This window comes from Gouania willdenowi, chromosome 7, assembly GCF_900634775.1.
Source record: "Gouania willdenowi chromosome 7, fGouWil2.1, whole genome shotgun sequence".
Lineage (NCBI taxonomy): Eukaryota > Metazoa > Chordata > Actinopteri > Blenniiformes > Gobiesocidae > Gouania > Gouania willdenowi.
The window spans coordinates 25,049,266-25,071,746 of NC_041050.1; the positions used below are offsets into that span (position 1 = coordinate 25,049,266).

Sequence of the window (22,481 nt, forward strand, 5' to 3'; positions counted from 1 at the left end):
AACCTTGCGTTTGGAGATGCTCCTCATAAATAAACGTCCTGCATACTTGGTGCTGCTTGGACAAATCTCATCTGCTGTGTCTGTACTGTCATCACTTTGACCCTGAAACAAACAAACAGACAGAATTTCATACTGAAGAAAGAATATCAGGGATGTTTATATAAAGAATTTTAGGGCCGACTGCAAAGATACATTAAAAGAATTGGACTTTTTAATGTTTCAGGGAGCAGCATTTCACATTTAATTACCATAGATAAAGTAATACCAACACATGAGAAAGTAACATAAACTTACAACTTTTCTTTGTGTGGACACAAGTTCAAAGTTAGACGTGGGCAAAGTAAACGCACAAAACGACCCCAAAACACATAAAAACAAAAAAAATACACGAAAGTCAGAATCCTGAAAAATATACAAAAAGTCAGAATACACAAAGACACAAAACAACAACAAAAATACACAAAATGACACCCAAAGCATACAAAAATACACAAAATAACTCCAAAAAACATAACAGAGAAGTACACAAATGGACTATAGAAATAAATAGAAATGACTCGTGACACAACAAATTTACACCAAATGTCAATAAAAAGTCTTAAAAGCACACAAAACACAACAAAAATACAAAAAACGAGAGACAAATAAATACAAAATAACTCCTATAATGACAAAAAATAAATAAAAATTAACAATAAATTACACAAAACAACAACCTGAAAACACACATCCTTTGTTCTTACCTGTACAGTATCAATGCACAGATTGGTCATTTTTCTAAACACTGGCATAAATATTAATAATGTGACCTGATAGAGATACAATCAGACACAATCACATTTTTGTGGCTCCCACTGTGATAAAGGTTGTCCCTTTCTGGTAGCATCGCTTTATAGGAATGAATTGTTAGATGTATAATGTTAGAGATGCTAACATTATATACCGCAGATGGTTTAACTTGTTAGCCCAGAGTGAAATCTCCTGAATGACTGTGTTGTTAGCTTTGATGGGTCAGAACAATCCGCGTGTTACCGATCTCATTTTTTCTGAATGTGATTTTTCCTAAACATAAAATTTTAAAATGATCACATCACAAGCTTTCTGTAAAATATGACCTAATAGCCCTTATAATTGTGGACCTGCTATTGTATCTTAGTATGCCAAGTGAAACAAAACAACAAAACCTTTTATTGCAAAGCTTTCCCACAACCAAGCCCTGGAAGAGCTGGACAAACAAAGCATGTTCCTGTACGTTAAAATGTGTTTCATACCTATGAAGTCAGAAATATAATTAAATATTGGATATATGACAGATTGGTGGTGACAGACACTACCTTGGTGCTGTGTTTGTCGGAGGAGTTCCTGGTAGCTGGGAGGGCTGCGATGGTCAGACAGTCTGGGTCCTCTTGGTCTCGGATCTTGGACTCTTTTATCAGGTTGTCCAACTTTTTTTTAGCGATGTTCTCCACATGCTTTCTGTTTGTTGAAGACTACAGTATGAAACACACACACTAATAATTAATAATGTGGATGACTTTTCATTATGCAAAAGCTTTTTAAAAATATTACATTTTCCTCAATGTGCATTGTGGGTGTAGAGGCCAGTATACTGATGCATTGAAGTGTTTCTCTTTTTTTTGTTCTAGTTTGTTGCTGGTATTACTCCTGATATCAGAATCAAGTCAAAGCACCACGACTCCAAATCCCGCAATGCTTGAAAAAGTCAACAAACGGAGGTGAAAACAAACTTTCAAGCAGCAATTTCGACCTTTTTCCAAGTTCCTTTTAGATTAAATACAGTTCGATTCATTGATCTATGGGGCCTGCACTATAATTTTATCTAATAAAAATAAATAAGTTAGTTTAATCAGTTTAGCAGCTTTACATTGTGACGTAAATACTTTTGAAGGAAAAAAAGAAAAAGAAAAAACAACATAAGATTTCCCATTACTTTGGAGAATAACCGTCCTCCAAGTAAACGTTTATGTAGTTTTGTTGTTAATTAACATGGAAGTCTTTCTATGTATTTTAAAAGAATGTGTCAAAAAAGCCATCGTAGCTCTGTGGTTTTCAGCCAGGCCACTAACACGCCACATGTTGCTCAACTAATGGGTGACACGGCAGTGGTGACACACATCACACTGACATGAAAAAGACTTAAATTATTTTTCTGTGCTTGGCAACACAATTTCCTCCAATTTTCTGTGCTGCAGGAATCAATATTTATTTTTTTGTGCTGCAGGTTACAAAATATTGGTGAGCTATGGGATTTATCATTGTAATTATAAACCAAGAAGTATTCTAATAAAATTCAATTGCATAAAATAACTTTCAATGGAAACAAGTTGAGTTTGAAAGACGTGATGCGCAGCACAAAAAGAACACAGAAATCATGGTGAATCATTTTCGTGACAGTGACACGTTTCGCTGTGAGCTCGTGTTGCCAAACCAGTGGTTTTCAACTTTTTCTGTCGATCACATGATTGGATTTTGTCCCATGTCCCTCATTTTTATTATCTAACAAAATATCAATATGTTTTGATGTAGTTTTGTTGACATATTTATTTATATTCGTCATAGTTATCATAGTTATTGTCACCTAAAAAAATGTAGCTGATGAAAACTATGATGGAAATGTTTTAGTAAACAAAATGAATGTGTGTTAATGAATGTATTCACATCTCCGTTTATCAGCTTGCAGTCGTCCTCCATCTCATCCGCGCTGTCCTCGTCAGACACCTCGCCCTCCTCTGCATTCTCATCAATGTTTGGAGGAAGTTTTTTACCCTGTTGGACAAAGTGTGACATTAGAAAGACATTAGGCAGAAAGAGCAAAATGTTTATGGTGTTTATAATGTACATAATATTCCCAAAATTCCCAACATTAAGTTCCGGTGGAAATTTACCAGAAATGTTGCAACCTTATTGTCACATAACTCCAGGAGCACATCTGCTTTATGGTTGATTTGTATCAATGTATCATTTTCTTTATCAGTGCATTGAAACTAAACTGAGCCCAAACATTTAGCATAAATATCATCAAAGCATTATCAAAGTACATTAGTCCCCAACTACCAGTCAGCCGATTGGTACTGGGCCACAAAGAAATTATAAAGTTTATAGAAGAAAAGTAAAGCACTTTTTAATATTTTCACCAGTTTATTTATGTGTTTGTCTGTTAGATGGATTATGTCAGATTTTGACATCATTTTAACCACATATAGACCATAGCTTATGTAAGATTCCATTTACTATTAGAGGGGTTCCTAATCAATATACTGATTCTGGATCAGTTTTTAAAATCATAAATCTATCTCTCATGAGCAAAATTTCCAAAATTCAAATCTTGGCTCGTAATTGACCGATCTTTATAAAATTTGACTCAGTTATGGTGGGTTGGTTCCCCACCTACTGCACAGGATTTCCCCTGGATCAAATTGGGAATGTGCATTTCATCATGACATTTTCTAAACAAAATGTAAGTTCCCATACAATTGGACCTACTGGGGATTTCTTCCAAGCCTTTAAAATGTGAATGAGGATGGTACCAGGATCAGGATTACTGATCCAGACAACGGACAATATCTGGAAAAGAGGAGATTTGGAGCTTGGCGGAGGTTTACACTCCTTCAGTGATATTGTTTTCATAAATGTTTCAGAAGTTTTATTTTGAAAAACTTATTGCTTACAACTCTGAGAAAATAACTGAGAATTCTCAGATACAAACATAATAACCTGAAACTTGTGTTTCTAATTGCAACCTTTATCCAAAGATTATATACAGTATAATAGCAGAAGCTTTGTCAGGTTAGTAACTCTTTGATAGAGCTTGCAATTAAAATGCACTACAAGTACAAATTAAATTTTTTTTTTTTTTTTTTTATTGACATGTTTACCATATCCGGTAATATCAGATTAATAACTTTCAGTCATGGATTACCTTCACCAAGATTTTGCCCTTGAGCTTCTCTGGAGATGGTAGGTGTCCAGATTTATCAGATGTGACACTGGACACATCCAGCTTTTCTCCAAGGATATCCACCAGATATTGAGCCATCTTTTTTTGCTGCGGAACACTGCAGTGATTTTCAATCGACAGGATGACTGGATAGCTAAACGGTTGAGGCACACACACACACACGCGCACACACACACACAAATTCCCAAAAAATGTCAATAATGGAAGGAATTTGTGAGCCTGTAAATTGTTAGGAATAAGTGTTAACAGTTGTAAACGTACTCATTCTTGATGAAGGCATACTTGTTGATGGTCTCAATTACGTCTTTGAACAGGATCTTGGAGGTTAGAGTATAGCCATGGTGGACAATAGGCTCACCATCCTGACCATCCCAACAGTCCACTGAGGACCACAGAAAGAAAGAAGTTGCAGACCAGCCATCATTAAAGTAACCAGTAATGTAATAATTAAGTAATTTGCCTTAAACGCTCAATGTAAAAACTGCTTTCCCATATTCAAACTACAGCTAAATATTTCATATTTAAGCCATTTTCTAAGAACAAGATTTCACTTTCAATATTAATTTCAAGCAATTGACATAAAGCTGATATCCGGAGTTTATGAGAGGACGTCTCGATGTCCCGCCCTCAATAGCTCCAGTTCCTCCCCCTGCCTCTGCAATCTACCAGAAGCCACGCCTTTACTTTTCTGCGCGCGCATCGCGGAACATAACAAGGTTGCATTGATATAGGTAAGCACCAAAATCATATTTATCTGTTTGCTGTTGTGACGCGCAAGGCCACGTGTCACAAAAGCACAGTTCTGCATTCACTTTGATTGACGGTCTCAAAAACACAAAGTCGAAGCCTACTGGCTAGGCGCAGTCGGCGATCGTTTCCATTTGTATAGGGGTCTATAGTTTTATATTTTTTCGCATTTCAAAAGAATCATACATAAACATAGATTTTTTTGGTTTAGTTAATTGCACTTAAATATTTTATCGCCATTGACTGACGCAGAAATTGTTCAGAAACTCGTATTGTTGGCATAAAAAACAAATAACCTGAAAATAAAGCCCTGGTCTCTGACCTTCCACACAGCGGCATCCGGCCTGCAGCACCCAGGCATACATGTCCACCCTGGACTGGGACATCAGCTGGTCACCCATTAGGTAGGTGTTATGGGACGAGGCGATGAAGTAGCAGCACAGCGGTTGGTTCATGTCTTGGTTCACATTATAATGATCAGGGTTGAAGATGTCACCTGCTGGGCTGCGCATATAATTTGTAAAACCTAGAGGGAAAAAGTCAAGAAAAAGACAATGAGACTTCTTCAGCCTTGTTAGAACCCGCTATGTAACAACGCCTGAAATGCAAAAAGTTTTTAATAGAACCCGAAATGGAATAAATGGTCAATAATGTAACAAAAGTGCTGAGCCCAAAATGTAATTTTAAAACTGGTATTATGGGGCAAGTAAAACATTTTTCTGCTAATAGTGTAATAATTTTATTACATCAGAGTGAGTCAATGATTTATAGATTAAAGGATTTATTAATTTAATGTAAAGAGTTGCATTATACACAAATGTGTATGCATAAATGTGTGTGTTTCTTACCTTCATATATATATATATACATAAAAGGCAAAAAGTTTGTTACATTATTGACCAGTTTCTAGTTTTATTAAATTTCTTTAAATAAATATTCAGGTCTCGTTAAATTTCAGGCTCTAACAAGCCTCTACATTTATGTCCCATGGAACTTTCTTGAAAACCCTTTTTGTACATGCACAAAACCACCCACAACTTAAACCTAATGGTAATGGCCCTAAATATTCTAAACTTGAAAATTAATTTGTGTGCAATTAGTTTTGCTTAAATGGGATTGTTCTATATTCACAGTATTTTCAATAGTGATCCATCATCCTCTTTTTAAATAAAGATTCACTCTTGAAGTCAAAAACATCCTCAAAACTTCTAAAACAATATTGTTCATATTAATCAGAAATCAAAAATCAGAAATGTTTTATTGGCCAAGTACAGTTTTTAGGAAAGTACAAGGAATTTGACTTGGTAGTCGGTGCACTAAACAAAAAACAAAGAAACAAGCCAGCAACAATAATAATAATGATAAATATAAAGCATGAGGGATAAATAAAGGATAGATAGAGAATGAAGGATAAATATGATATACTGTATATATATATATATATATATATATATATATACAGATATAATTAATGGAGTTTTGTCAAAAATATTTCATTTCAATTTCCTTTATCAAAATATGAAAACTTGCTTACCATCAATTCCCAGGACTTCTAATTTTTGATTCCCAGAACAAGGCTCAAATTTCTTGATGATCTCCAGGCAATGGTCGTTGGTCACTTTGATCATCTACAAAGGTTTAAAAAAAACGTATGTAAAAAGTTGTATAATGGTGTGTTATGGTGTTATATTCTTGTGATACACATTGTTATCCTCGCTGCTCCTCAGTCTTCCTTCTGCAATAACAGTGAACCACTGACTGATACGAGACAAGTGCATAAGAATATTTCTGTTCTAAATCAGCAAACTTTACTAAAAAAGAAAAAGAAAGAAAAAAAACAACTATTTAAACGTATAAACTTCCCATTACTTGGATTCAAACTTGGCATTGTAGCCTCCTTCTTTATAGTATATTTAGCATGATGTACCTTTTGTTCAGCCTCTAAGAAGCGGGCTAGGTTGCTTTTGTCCAAATGATCTTTGTGGTTGCTGTAGGCGAGCATGAGCAGGTACAGATCCCTGCGGGTTGACATCATCTTGTAGAAGGAGCAAAACTCCTCAAAGCCCAACCTTCCCTGGTAGTCATCTGTGTCTGCTTCCTGCACACACAACGAGTTGTTTCTTAACATCTCATAATCTGGATGCAGGTCATTACAGCTGCTACAACAAAAATAAATAAAGACAAACATTTATTAATATATCTTATTCATACCTCAAACAGCTTTCATTGGTTGATTGCGGGTTTAAATACTTTGTGTTGACTTTTTCAAAATCCATTCTTTCACATCATTTTCTGTCAGATCTTTATCATGCTCTGTTCCCTCCTTGCTTTTCACTATTATTACTAACCAGTCAAGGCAGATAGTCAACACCGGTGAGCCTGGTTCTGCTAAATCAGACATGGGCAACTGTCAGCCCTCGGTCTATTTTTGTGCGGCCACCAAAATAAATGCACAAAATAACTCAGAAAACACATAAAATAACAGAAAAATACATAAAAAGCAGCAAAAACTCACAAATAACAGTAAAGTGACACAAAATGACTCCAGAAACTCCAAAATGAGAGAAAAATACATGTTAAAAAACAGTAAAATTACACAAAATCACTCAAAATGACAAAAGAATATATAAAAATGACAGAAAAACACAAACACTATTAATGCTCATTATTTTAAATGTGGCCCTCCTTGGATCAGATAATCACATATTTGTGGCACTCGCTATGATAAAAGTATTCATGTTAAACGTGTCATTCTATTTAAAAATGAGTTTTTTCTCTTCTCCTGAATTTAGGGGAGTTAATGTGGAAATGTCCAAGGTTTCCATTAAAGTGTAAAGATGTAAAATAATCAGTGCCGTGTGATGAGTAGCTGGCATTTGATTTATCTAAGGATAAAACTGAATAAAGATGAAAAAACTAGCTTTATTTCTTTACCAGAACTAGCCACACAAATTGATGAATAAGTTATGAGATTGCAAGTACACTAAGGTTGGATGATATCCACATATACACCCCAAAGTGTGTGGAGCAGGTTAATTGTGTTTTTGAAACCTGGCCCATCTGTTTTTTTTAGCAGCACCATATGGGTGACCATGAGGCTGCTGGATTTAGTGACGACAAGCTGTCAAGCTGCTCTGCAGGAAGAAGGCTAAACCAACACTGTTAACAGGGCAGCAAGCTAATCCCTCCACTGAGAGCCAGTCAGTGGCTTTGCCCTTTGCCAACCATCGCAGCAGTCAAAGAAGTCATTTGTACAAAGCCAGGAAGCAAATAGAAATACATTCTCTTTTGACCTGAAAAGACCGAGAAATTACTTTTCCTTTTTTCTCACCAATACATTTTTTGACTTCATTTTTTATTGCCAAAGGTACTACAATCATGTAGAGAATGTGCTTTAAAGTCATTGTAAATTGTTATAGTAATCTGGCACATTTACATATTGCCCCATTCATTAACATCAACAATAAGCATTGTCCCTTTAAATTAAACAAGAAAAATACAGGCCAAAGTGGAGTGATATTCCTGGCTCGATGAGTGGTGAAAAGAAATCAAATATTGATTAATTATGAAAATTGAGTTGAATATTACATAAAGATTGATTATTTACATTTTTTAAATTGTAATAAAACCAGGTGATTTTAAACAAAAGCAATATATATATATATGATCATTTTGATACATATATGTCAATATATAAAATGTATTTTTTGTTTCGCTCCGATGACTCGGTGAACCCTGAGAAAGGGACATGTATCATAAGGTGGACATTATTTGTATAACCAATAATTATGTTACAGGGCCGTCACAACTTGGTGTATAGCAGTGCAGAGTGTGTTCTTGCCCATGAATGAATGACTGAATTCATCAGGTTTGTTTATTTTTGTTGCCCTTTTCTTCCAATTTTTGTCATTTTGTGTGGTTTTTTGAGTACATTTGTGTGTTCACTTTGGGGGCTGCACAAAATTAAACCGAGAACCACCAGTTGCCCACGTCTGATGCAGCTCTTAATACTGACGTCGACTTACCTTGAACATCTGTTTGACTTTCTGACGGGGTAGATTAACGTTGAGTTTGTGGAGAAGTTGCATAACCTCGCTTATGCTTAAACTACCATCGCCGTTCTTATCAGCCTCGGTGAAAGTCTGCTTCAGCCACGTGGTACGAGTTCAGGAAAGTCAGCAAAATATTCAAGCAGCAACATTTCTTTGAACATTAAACAATTAATGATTAAATTTTTTTTTTTAAATGCTTTCACTGCGCAATTTCAGCAGATATCGAAATTGGAATGTGCTTTAAAAAATCCCTGTCATTTCATCATCAGCTGGGCCAATCATAAGCCACTATCATGCAATTTTTTATTAAAGCAGCTAAAGAAGATATATTTTTTTAAATCAGATAAAGACATCATGTAGACCTGCTTCAGAGAGCTGAAATGAAGATCATTTGCTCAAAAAATGGTGTGAAAGGTTAAAATTGCCACTTGGAAGTTGGTTTTAATCTCCACTGTAAACAGTTTTATTGACATTGTTGTAAAAGTTTCACACATTGTATTGTGGGATGTGGAGTCCTGTAGACCAGAGTTCTCTACCTTTTCAGCCCGCTAACCCCAAAATGAAAAGGTGCCAGAGGCCCATCCATAAAGTCAGCAAAATTATGGTCCATTGTTCTATGAATCTAACCACATTTATTCATTTATATGAATAATATCCACTGTTATCCAGGAACTTAATTATTATTATTATTTGCACCATGGTATTAAGTTGTTGTTTGTTTTGATCAGAAATAAAATGGGTTTAAAGTGACTAAAAATGGTGGAAAAGGTGGTGAAATGGGATTTTAAAAACCACTGAAATTGGTTAAAAGTTGCAAATTAGAGTGGTCAAAAACAGACAGAAAAAAGCAGTAAAAAGTGTTCAAAGTGTCAATATTAGAACAATTCAATTGGTTCTGTCCTGGACTGTCCTCTGGACTCTGTAGAGGAGGTAGGTGAGAGGAGGATGTTAGTGAAGCTGACATCCATCATGTGGTTAAAGAGGCAAAAATAAGCATGAAATATGCTAAAAGTGACAATAATGGGTCAGCATATGCGTCACTAGTGGAAAACGTGGTGGAAAGTGTTTGTAAGTGCCGAAAAATTGCAGAAAAGGCATTGACATTTGGTCAAGTGGCAAAAATGGGAGTAATGTAGCAAAAATAAATTAAAAAGAGCACAAATATGGCAAGAAAAAGTGATAAAAAATATGTTGAAATATGGCAAGTTTATTCTTATTCTTACCTGGCAACCCCCTTCTAGTGTCTCATGACCCCAAATGGGTTCCTGACTCCAAGGTTGAGAACAATGAAGTGTTTTTACTTCATTCTTACTGTGATTTCTTGTGTTTGCCGAGAGAAATTCTGCCAAAGTGACTGAAAGTTGTGGAAAAACAATAGTGGAAGTTTATTTTGGCGTTTACAAGAAAAGTTTAGAATCCGGCTCAAACCGAATGTCTCCCAGAGCGAGGTGATATCACTGGGAATACTGGGAACAAACTACAAAAAACATGGAGACAAGCGAATCACTGCCCTCCTTGTCTGGAGAAGAAACACAAAAAATCCCAGTAAGAATTAAGTAAAAACACTTCAATGCATCTGTCTATGAGACTCCACATCCCACAAAGCATTGCGCCAAACTTATCCAACAATGTCAATAAAAGAATGTTAACAGTGGAGATCAAAACAAACTTCTGAGTGGCAATTTCAACCTTTTATACCTATTTCTCAAGCAAACAATCTTTGATTTATTGATCTTCTGTATGAGGCACACTGTGTCTTTAACTGGTAATAAAATGATAGTCTCCAGCAGCTTTAAGGTACTCGTAAATCACTTTATAAGAAAACTATCAGAAATGAGTGCAAGAGTAAAGGATATTGGTCCCGAGTGCGCTGCCTCTTGGCCAAGCTGTCTTCATCACTAATGCCAGCCATCAGGTACCTGAGGCCTGTGATCCAGATTCGAGCCTCTTCTCCTGTGCCAGAGACTAGATCCAGGGACCTCATGTGTTCCCCATAATACAAAGTAAAGCAGCAGTTTGGATCGAAGCTGTTCTCTGAATAGCGCTGAAAAACTTCAGACTGCTTCCCCTCACCAACCTCACGGATGGAGTCGATGGAGACTGTTGGAGAAAAAAAAGGATGAGTTACTTACTGAGCTACAGTATGTGCCATCAATCACTCGTTTTATGTAGTGCATAAAAAACAGTCATTTTATGTTAACTGCATCAAAATTTAGGATTTTCATGACAGTGTGGGGAAGATAAAACACACATGAACATGAGAAAAAATAGACAACACTGGGGGGGGGTAAACCTCCAGCAAACCAATTGATATAAGAGCATTTAAGGCACAGCAAGTACTATTTAAAAGCCCTGAAAAATGACCTGGCGACTGACTCCAAAAACACACAAAAATATAGAAACGTGTAAAAACTAGAGGTGAGATTCGATAAAATTAATTAGAAACTTTGTAATGAATTAATCTCGATTAATCTATATTAATCACCTGACAATATTTGACACGAGAAGCAAAATTTTTCATATTTTAATGGGTTTTGGTATATGACTGAAGCAATGAAAACAATAAATGAGCGTAAACAACAAAATTCTGTTTATTATTAAGATCACTGAGTCCTAACACAATGTGCAAATATGAATAAAGAATATTATGATTGCATTGTTTACAAAGCACAAACTTAAATTTAAGCAAGATATGGTCATGCTTTGCCAGATTTTTTGTAAACTTTCCAAAAGAAATGTGTTTTTGTGCATTACAATAAAAAACACTTATTTCAGAACATTCCAGAGAAATGGAAACAGTGCCAAATAGTCAGAATATCTGTGGCATGAAATAAACAGACCAACTGATGAAACTGATGAATTTGAAATAATCTTTCTACATAGCTCATAAGTTGGATCAGATGATGCTATCTGTAGCACGGCTTCTAGCCCGACATCCTCTACCACTGAGAGTGGTCGACTGTCCACTACAATCATTTATCCACTGACTTTGTTCATTTGTCAGTTCATTTGGAGTAGGACCATTGTCCGTGCTAGCTGCTACATATTTAGCATTGAGATGAAAAAGCTCCGCAAGAAGGCGGTGGAAGGGCTCCGGTCATTGACAATCTCTCTTTTGCACAATGTGCACATAAATGGGCTTTTGTTTTCCATCAGGTTATTTTTAAACTAAAATTAATGCCCAGGAAGCACAGGAACGACTTCACCCGTCTTTTGTGTTGTAGTCTGTGCATCTTATTATGGGTATATATATATATATATATATCAGGAACTCGGGCACTCGGGTACATGGAAAGTTATGAACAGGTTATGTAAAACATCAATCAATATCAATGACGCAACCTCAAGTTATCCCCCCTCAAGCGACGTGACGTGCAGGATTTGAGTGACTAGTCAAGCACGACCTAGTCACTCAAAGTTGAAAAATGTGAACTTTTTAAGCGACTTCAAGCGACAACTCCCCCGGCCGTCAATGTCTGTAGAGCCAAGGCAGCACTCAGGGGAAAACAGTCTCTGGGTGATATAGTGTATATAGTAGCGCACACACAAAGACAAATAGCACAAGCACGTCCATGCACACGCAGAAAAAGATTGGAATATGCACACAATGTGTCTGTATACACACACACGCACAGCTTGACGAACCCTCTGATTAGTGCAGAATCTGCTCTTTATAGAAGCACAGACTCAAAACCATCACCGCTGCAGAAAGCAATTCCGCATTGGAGCTGTCAATCAATGCTCACTGAGGGCTGTGATTGGAGGAAACTCTCCTCACTCCTTCCAGCTTCTATAGGAGGGGCGGGGCCAACAGTGAAAGTTAGTGATGCACAATGGTCCAAATAATCTGTCTCAGTAATTAGCAAAATTCATTTGTAACAGCTATTTTACAACTAAATACGCAAGATTAACATACTTTTACTAAAATGTTAAAAGTTGGATTAGGATTAATCAACAGCACTACTTAATACCCAAATACATATGTATTAAACAACAAAAACACAGAACAATTACTCTAAAAACACACAAAATGACAATTAAATACACAAAATGACTTAAAAACCACCGTACATAATAAAAGACTCCAAAAACCCAAAACAGCATAAAAAAACTGAAAAATTACTCCATTAACACACCAATCTATAGAACATTACACAAAATGATGAACAGAGAAAAACAGAAAAGTGACTCCAAAAACACACAAAATAACAACAAAAACAATACAACAAAAATATGGGAAAATGACTCCAAAAACGCAATAAATTACAAAAAAAACAAAATGCACAAAACAATAAAAATATACAACATAAACATACCAAACAACAACAAAAACACAGAACCCTTTGTTCTTTCCCCTATTAAGATGCTCAGAGCGGTCATTGTTCTGTGGCCCTCTGATAGTAAAAACATGGATTTATAAAACATTTATTAGAATAAGACTATAATAAGAAAATGAAATTCGAAAGCATATAATTTCTGTGCTCTATTTTATTTATCTCTCTCTTTGCTCTTTGTCATCCTCGACAGCACTATCCTACATATCCCACATCAATAGTATCACCTGGCTGCATATTTCCACCTCCGTAACATTAATCGCCTCCGCCCCTCCCTCACCCCTCACACTGCTGCTATCCTTGTCCACAGTCTCGTCACTTCCCGGCTTGACTACTGCAATTCCCTTCTCTTTGGTCTCCCCAGCAAATCCCTTCATAAACTCCAGTTAGTCCAGAACTCAGCTGCCCGCATCATCACCAAAACCCCCTCTATCTCCCACATCACTCCTGTTCTCCACCAGCTCCCTATTCAGTCTCGCAGCCGCTTCAAGATCCTTCTGTTAACTTTTAAGGTCATTTACCCCACTGCCCCATCATACCTGACTAATCTCATCCACGTCCACACTCCATCTCACTCCCTCAGATCCTCTTCCTCCATTCATCTGTCCACTCCCCCAACCCACCTTATCACCATGGGGAGCAGAGCTTTCAGCCGCTCTGCTCCCCGGCTCTGGAACATGAACTCTGTCTTACAATTCAAAGGCAGACTCAAAAGCCACTTATTCACAACTGCATTTTCCACCTAACCACCACTCCCCCGTCTCTGTGTTTTTAGCTCAACTTTTACTGTTGTTTTGATACAGTTTTAGCTTAAATTTTTACTGTGGTTTTATACTATGCAATGTTGTGGTTTTATTATGCACCGTAAAGGTACCTTGGGTGACCTGAAAGGCGCTGGTCTTCAAATAGAATGTATTATTATTATTATTCTCTCTATACATAACAAATTCCTTAACCAGCAACGGAAGCATAGTAAATGTAAATACATTTAGAAAAGTTACTGAAGTGTGTCAATGTTTTAGAGCAAGTTTAGAGCAGCAACCTGAAGACAATGAGCTGATTGAAAAAGAAGCTAAAATTAGGAAACAGGTTTGTTTGACACATTAACGTTCACACTGCAGGCAAATATGACCCAAGTGACCAGATCTGATTTTTTAAAAGTAATGTGAACACTCAAATCTGACCAATATCTGTTTTTTTTCAAATCAGATTTAGACCACTTTCATATGTGGTCCTGATTCAGTACAGATCGGATCTTTTTCAATGTGACTCCAGTGTAAAGGGTCAAGGAGGATTTAATGTGCATTTGATACGTTGACATCACTGTATAGCAACAGCTGAGGCTGTGAGTTCTACGCAGCAGGCTGCAAATTGTCTTCTGCTCACCTGGAGCAGAGAGGGACAGGGACAGAATTGGGTCAAACTTGAAGCATCCACTGTTGAATCAATAATTTTTCTGCACAAGAACATGGATTATCCTTATAATTTGATATGTGGATTATGTAAATAGATCCACTGTATCTTGCGCGCACTGCGCCTGTGTTTGACGTGCGCTTGTTACCCCGTGCACTGATCTGATGTTGACATTAACAGCTGTCTGTTAATAAATGCAAGCTTACCACTAAAACAAGCGTAAATATGTCATTTGTATGAGAAAAAAAAAGGTTTTAACTGTCGGTTTTGGGTCAGGTACGGATATAAATACCTAATGTCTGTCAGACCTGTAGATTTCGGTTTTGCTCTGTCGGGTTCTGGTCAAAGCTTGAAGGTTCATATCAATTCATGTCAGTTTGAAGCCGCAAACCGTTCACACTGGAGTCTGATACAGGTCACATTTTATATGGTAAAATGAGCGGACAAACAAAAAACCTGAAATGAGCAAAATATCGAAATTGAGCATTAAGGCTTGCAGTGTGAATGTAGTCTCAGGGCTATACTCTCCCGCGCGCGTAAGTCAGAAAAGCCGCACAGCAGCAGTGTTTTTGGCTGCGCACTATTCTCTCCCTGTACTTAAGTCAGTCACCGCGCACCTTGATCCGAGTAACGCACTCTGGGTAGAGCTGCCCTGAAATGTGGGCGTTCCCATTCAAATCTGGCCTTACAAACGTTCTCCGGGTGACTTATGTGCTTTTCCTCTTGCGCGTTTCTGAACCTGGAATAAGTGCAAAACATTATATTGTACTAGAAGTTTGGACTTTGTTGCAAATTAAGCCACAGACTCATTATTGCAGAAGAAACTTTCAGAAAGAATCTATCCAAACTGACACTGTCACAGGGTTCAATTCACATTTACCAGTTCTAGACGGGACAAAATCTGTTACATTTCATTATATTTTATCCGTGCCATCAACTTCTTTTCCTGGGAAAACGGTGGCTGATTTCCAGACAGCCCCAAAAAATGATGGCATGGCCCAGTCCATCTCCCTGGCTTCAGACCACCTATGCGCTTTTGGTCGATTTACGCGTGGTGGGCGTGTCAGGAACCTGGCCCCGAGAACACGTGCAGGAGGTAGGCACATAACTGCAGGCACAAAAAAAAGTGCTCAAGTCCAGACCGGAGAATAGGGCTCTTAATATATTTGATAAATTTCAGTCAGGCTTTTGTTCTCATCACAGCACAGAAACTGCTCTTATCAAAGTGATCAATGACACGAGGTTGAACACTGATTCAGGAAAAGTATCTGATCTCTTTCTATTGGATCTAAGTGCTGCATTTGACACTGTAGATCATACAATTTTGTTGCACAGATTGCAAACATGGGTTGGACTAAATGGAAAAGTAATGCAATGGTTTAAGTCCTACTTGGAGGAGCGAAGTTATTTTGTAAGCATTAGAAACTTTGAATCTGACAGATTACCAATGACCTGTGGGATTCCTCAGGGCTCTGTTCTTGGACCCCTTCTGTTTAGCCATTATATGCTTCCTTTAGGACACATTTTACAGAACTGTAAGGTTGATTATCAGAGATACACAGATGACACACAAATATATCTATCACTGAATCCAGATGACTAGAGTGCCAATAAGGTGTGTGTGACTGCTTAGAAAAAGTAAACTGCTGGATGAGTGAAAACTTCCTTCAACTAAATCATGACAAGAGGTGACTGTCTTTGGTAACAAGGAAAAGAGAACTGCTGTCAGCAAGTATCTTGAGTCTCGATCTTTACAAGCTAAAGACCAAGTCAAAAACCTTGGTGTTCTGATTGACTCAGATCTGACATTCAGCAGTCAGATCAAATCAATCACAAAAACAGCTTCTACCACCTAAAGAACATCTCCAGAGTGAAAGGTTTAATGGCTCAGAAAAATCAGGAGAAACTGGTCCATGCTTTTATATCCAGCAGACTGGACTATTGTAATGGTCTTCTGACAGGAATCTCCCAAAAGAACATCAAACAGCTTCAGCTGGTTCAGAACGCTGGAGCTCGGGTGTTAACAGAACAAAGAGGTCAGAACACATTACTCCAGTTTTAAAGTCTTTACACTGGCTCCCAGTCAGCCTCAGAATAGACTTTAAAGTTCTGCTGCTGGTGTATAAATCCGTGAATGGGTTTGGTCCAGAATACATCAGTGAGATGTTAGTCAGGTATGAACCCAGCAGGTCTTTCAGATCTATGGACACAGGTCAGATAGTGGAGCCCAGAGTTCACAATAAACATGGTGATGCTGCATTTAGTTGCTATGCTGCAGATGTGGAACAAACTGCCAACAGAGCTGAACTCAGCATCTAATGCGAACATTTTTAAATCAAAGTTAAAGGCACTTTTTTTCACTACTGCGTATGACAGAGATTTTTGGTCATGTTGCTGTTGATGTAATGTGTTTGTTGATGATTTTAATTGATTTTACTGATGATTTTAAATGTTCCTATTGATTTTAAGCTGTTGGATGTTTTCTGTTGCACTTTTTGGTCTTGTAAAGCACATTGAGTTGCCTTGTGTATGAAATGCGTAATACAAATACATTTGCCTTGCATTGCCTTAATGAATTGGAGAGTAGGGAAACTGGCAGCACAGCATTGTGTTTACCGCAACCCCAAGTTGTGAGAATCCCCTAAGATGGTTTTACCAGTAGAAGTTATTTTGGTTATTTTAAAGGGGAAAAACAAAAGACAATGACTTGTTGAAAATGTTGTCTAGAAAAAAACACAAAACTGTAGGAAAAAAAGCATGTTAATCATGCTACATATTCGTAGTCAGTCTGATTATTTACCTTTCCTCCCCAAAGGAATGACACTAAAGCAGAGTACACACAAAGATAATCAGGCTATTTTTCTTTAAATTTTCCTCTTTCCAACCAAGAATGGCAAACGGCAGATTATTTTATGTTTTATAAAATTATCAGATCAGAAACGGGTCGGGGCTGAATATCAAACCTGTTGAATATTTCAGAGAAAAACTCCTTGTGTGCGTGAGAAAAGCCAACAACTCCTAACTCATGACCCTGTGACACGTGACGTGGAGAAAATAGGGAAGCGAGCTGACTCAGAAACACGGATTGCTGCTTTCCAGGCCACTCAGAACTCTGCACTTCCCAGTTGAAAATAACTTTGAAAAGAAGGTACTCACTTTTAGCCTTCTCATTTTTGCGTGAGGGCCTCCAGCGAATGCAGGATTTGTGTTCATCCAAGTAGAAGAAGCGAACCAGACCCTTGGAACTACCACGAAGCTTCACTATTTGGGTTCCCAGCTGCATCGAGCTCATGCATTTCTCCACTGGAGGCAAAACATTCAGGAAAAGAAAGAGAAACAGAGTAGTGAGAAATGCTGTCAAAAAAGAAAAATACCTCCCGAAATAACCGCCATTCACAAATAATTCAATGAACCCTAATGTAACACAGGTATGGACAGATTTCTTAACATTTCAGAAGGTGAAGTCTGTCGCCTCATATTACAAAAATTGCTTGTAAATGCATGTTATTTTCCTAAAGTATGACATCATGTTACAATTGATGCTTCATTTTCTTGAAAAAAAAAAACCCCAATGAACTCTGTTTTTTGCGACCATGGAAAACCGTAGGACCTAAATGTGGGGCAGTGAGCATAGCTTGGCTACGATATGTCAGGACAGTAGGTTAAGCCAAAGTGGATTGTCTAAAGTTGGCCATATGTTGCCCTGGCACCCGCCTGTTTTTGCACACCTAATTTTACTGCTCATTCACAAACAAGTTTATTTTTTTCCAATAAAAAACTATATGGACTGATCAGGGGTTGTCTCACTTTATGTAATAATTTTGTATTATCGGAAGAAAGTCATTGTCGACAAAAATCAAATTGGCAGCCAATGAAGTGGTTATTAACTAAGCATGTGGTCATAAAGGTCTCATCAAGGATACATTTGTAATTGAGTTTCCTTTTTAGCCAATTTACCACCCCATTAAAACCCTGCTATCCTTAGTTGACACCAGGTTCTTAAATCTCAACTGTAGAGTGGGACCCATTGGGAGTGTGACCCATTCCCAAACATACTTTATGGAAAAGACTGGCCAACTATATTCTGGAGTGACCCATGTGTGCAATGCAACACCATAGAATATCAAAACCATTCTCATTTAAATAGTATACCTTGCAGATTAAAGATATCTTTTAGACCTTCAGAAAGGTGCAAGACACAATAACTCTACTGAAACATAACCTACCCGTATAGCCCAGTCTCCACTTGGAAAAAGCTATGATACTGCTCCCTATCCAGAAAAACTCCTCCACAACATGGGATGGAAGAAACTGCTGGTGCACTGGGCTACTTGCAGCGATCAGTTTTTTCTCCTTATCCATGTCCTTCTCTGAACACATTGCCCTTTTAGCCAGAAATCCAGGCTTGGTGCTGGGGGCTATAGCTGCAGCGGAATACAGCATCCTTGTAGTAAAAAAAGGGTCTTATAAATGTTACCAAAACATCGAATGACCCTGAACAGACAACAAAATGATGACTGGTGCCATGAAACAAGGTTCAGAAGGTTCCAAATGTCCATTCAGGCTATCCACACATAAGATCTCCTTAATCAACAGGCCAGAGAAGAAGAAAAGTTGGTGGAGATAGAATTTTTATCCAATCTGCACAAACTTTATCCCGTGTCATAAAGTGCCTGCAGCAATAGAAAGGATGAACCAAACACCAAACACAGTGGGAAGTCATGTGTTGTGTGGGCGGAAGTCCTAATTCCCTGGAGTAATCCTGTTCTAGGAGATTTACTGAATGTGTGTGTGTGTGTGTGTGGGATGTATGATACTTGCTCAGTAATGGCTGATCCCAATAATAACACAAGCAAATCTTACATTTTAATGCTTTATATTAAGTGAAGCATCACATGCAGTAGCTGTTGCCACCAGAGCTTTAATAGAGATGCAGATTTTCAGTTTCCAAATTTCCTGAATCTGTTTCAGGGCACACGTTGTTTCCATGTCATGTTAAACTTTACCGTTTCCTTTCCATTTCCTCATATTTCCCTATTTAGGTGACTTTACTCGCTATTACACGCTAAATAGAGCTAAGTAAAAAACATTGATTTAATCGATCTTGAATTGATTTAATTAAATTTTCCAAAACCGATTCACAGGTGCTGAAATCATTTTTTCTGAACTCTAATCCCTGTAGTCTTGCGCTATAGTCTGGTGTTAGCAAAGTCAAGTACTAAGTGAGAGTGCATTCAATTCAGTGCAAACATGGCAGACGAAGCTCCGCTGGGTAAGCTGCCCCAATTTAAGTCAGAAGTTTGGAACCATCTTATTAATATCCAAATAAATTTGAAAGAGCAATACTGAATCAAAATCGAATCGCGATTAATCAGTTCAAAACCTTATCAATTGAAATAAAATTGATTCAGGAAACTGGCCATGATGCTGAATTGTTACAATAATAATCGCAACATCATCATCAGATTAGCCACACTGCTAGCCCCTCAGCATCCCGTTTAACAGGACTAAACCCAGGGGAATGCGGGGTATGATCCAAAAATGTTATTTGTGAAACCTTTCAATAACACCAACCACAGAATCAGTGTACAAAACCCCTCACAGCATGTAATATGAGAGGCTTCTCTCGTGACGTGTTATCAGGTAAATTGACGATCAGTTAAAGCCGCAGTATGTGAGATGCTCCACTCTCCCCCCTCCCCTCCTCAATGACACTTACCGGTCTTCTTGTGAACGCTTGCGTGAACGCGCACACTATGGAATTGTTTGCAACTGTTTTTTCATGGAGACAAGTGACAAATGTAGGGAGAGTTTTCTGATGTTTTAGAGACATGAAAGCACGTATCACTCGCTGGTGTGAGTACAGTAAGAGGCTTAGAGCTGCTCCACACACACACAAACAGCTGCAGCGTGCCCAGCTGATCAGAGCAGACAGACACTCCACATCAAGACTGCAGATTAATTGCTTCTGTTCTTTCCACCTTGGATAATGGTTCTCTTAGTTTTTCAAGCTATTTATCCTTTCACTCTCTCTATGACTTGATATGTGGGGCAGACTGCACACGGACTGAAAGCGGATCAAGCGCAGTCTGCCGCACATACAGAGTCAGAGGAACCTCCGCGGAGTCCGTTCCTCCTGAACACATTTGTGGTAAATGGTAAATGGACTTGATTTTATATAGCGCTTTATCACCACACTGAAGCAGTCTCAAAGCGCTTTACATATCAGCTCATTCACCCAATCACTCTCACATTCACACACCAGTGGGACAGGACTGCCATGCAAGGCGCTAGTCGACCACTGGGAGCAACTTAGGGTTCAGTGTCTTGCCCAAGGACACTTCAACACATAGTCAGGTACTGGGATCGAACCCTCAACCTCTCGATCAGAAAATGACCTTCTACCACCTGAGCCACGGTCGCCCTTTATTCTGTTGCTTCTCCACCTTGGTCTGCCTTTTTCCTATTGCTTTGCCATGTAACCGCTGTGCAAAAGCCGCATCAGAGACTTTAGCTGGTACATCTGCCATTGGACTTTCCTTTCTCTCAAATCGTGAATGCACAAAGACTTTTGACAAGCAGCTCGAGCAGCTAATAGTATCGCTCAAAACAGCTCATAAATGGCTCTGTTGGTTTTAAGATCTCTGACTGGCTGAAGTCCAGCGTCACGCTCCTGGATTTATAAAGCTCATTAACGGGAGCAAGAGAAAGCAGATATTCACTGTCCACTCAGAACACTTTGTATTACAATATGCTCAAAAATGATTATTGATTTTTGAACAAATGACGCCAAAAAAAAAACAAAAAAAAAAAAAAAACTTACATACTGCAGCTTTAGGTTTATACACCAATAGCTAAACCTGTCTTCATACGAGAGCCTTTTTAAAATTGAATTCAGTAATAACAATCTGAACTGCCTGTTCATCACAACCCATTAAAAACACTTCAGATGAAGCTCTGCATTAATTTTTGGTCACAGGATAGCATGATCATTAGTCTTACCATAACACATACATATACATACGTCTATATTTATGCAACCCCCAAATGGGCTACAAAAAATTATCACTTAAAGCTCACAAACTAACAGAACACACAAAAACAACAACAAAAAAAACAACAGAAACCCACAAAACATATATACAAAACAACAACATAAACAAAACCAAATTAAAAATTACTTTAAAAATGAACAAGGTAGCAACAACACACAAAATGACTCCAAAAAGAACAGCAAAAAACACAAAAATCACACAAAATGAAAACACAAACATTACAACAAAACAAAAGAAACAACAAAAAGACACAAAATTACCTAAAACCAGTAAAACAATGGCACAAAACAATTACTTAAACAATACAAGAAATCACAACAAAAATTACAAAAAATCATTTTTGAAAAACCCACCAAAACAACAACAAAAAGTGACAACACAAACCAACAAAATAGCAACAAATACACAACAAATACACACAAAATGACTCCAAAAGCACACAAAAAGTTAACAAAACACAAAATGATTCCAAAAACACATAAAACCTAATCAAAAAATTATGAGGAAATTTTGGCACTAAAGGACCGGATTGGGCCCCCGGGCCTTTAGTTGATAGTTCTCTTCCAGTTAGAATAATTGTGTTTAAAACTTTGTTCTTCTCTGTATCTCAGAGGAGCAGAGGTGGTAAAGCAAGGTGACCAGGGCTCATAAACGTTCTAGTTGAGAGTTCTTAGCGGGGTTTGAACACAGAGCCTCCTGTGGTTAGCAGAGAGCTGCACTCACCGTGACCGCGAGCCGGAGCTTTGACTCCATTTCTGCAAAGCAGCTTCTGCGCTTTGGACAAAGTAGCATGAATGTGGATTTTCACCGATTGCTCCTTCAGATATAAAAGAGGCACCGGGTCGTAAATACCTAAAAGTTGTGGCATCTGAACGGAACAGTCGGACACTGAGCGCGAGTC

The 22,481-nt window shown here is 37.8% G+C and overlaps 1 protein-coding gene across 9 annotated transcripts in view; it reads right to left on the minus strand.

Annotated features, from left to right (window-relative positions):
- Positions 1-22,481, minus strand: part of plch2a (phospholipase C, eta 2a) — a 67,778-nt gene that overhangs the window by 32,053 nt on the left and 13,244 nt on the right. For 7 of the 9 annotated variants that reach the window (XR_003674463.1, XM_028452437.1, XM_028452441.1 and 4 more), the window contains exons 1-12: positions 22,304-22,478; positions 17,682-17,828; positions 10,635-10,878; positions 8,752-8,881; positions 6,654-6,824; positions 6,261-6,354; positions 5,049-5,252; positions 4,241-4,361; positions 3,941-4,112; positions 2,680-2,787; positions 1,335-1,490; positions 4-102 (exon numbers count right to left, since the gene is read on the minus strand). Coding sequence is in view for 6 of the 9 variants with exons in the window: in XM_028452437.1 (XP_028308238.1) it covers positions 4-102; positions 1,335-1,490; positions 2,680-2,787; positions 3,941-4,112; positions 4,241-4,361; positions 5,049-5,252; positions 6,261-6,354; positions 6,654-6,824; positions 8,752-8,881; positions 10,635-10,878; positions 17,682-17,828; positions 22,304-22,448 (1,791 nt within the window). In the remaining 3 variants the exon portion in view is untranslated. Of the gene's footprint in view, positions 1-3; positions 103-1,334; positions 1,491-2,679; positions 2,788-3,940; positions 4,113-4,240; positions 4,362-5,048; positions 5,253-6,260; positions 6,355-6,653; positions 6,825-8,751; positions 8,882-10,634; positions 10,879-17,681; positions 17,829-22,303; positions 22,479-22,481 lie in introns of those variants that run through there. The other 2 variants (XR_003674464.1, XR_003674465.1) reach the window with 1 other exon arrangement.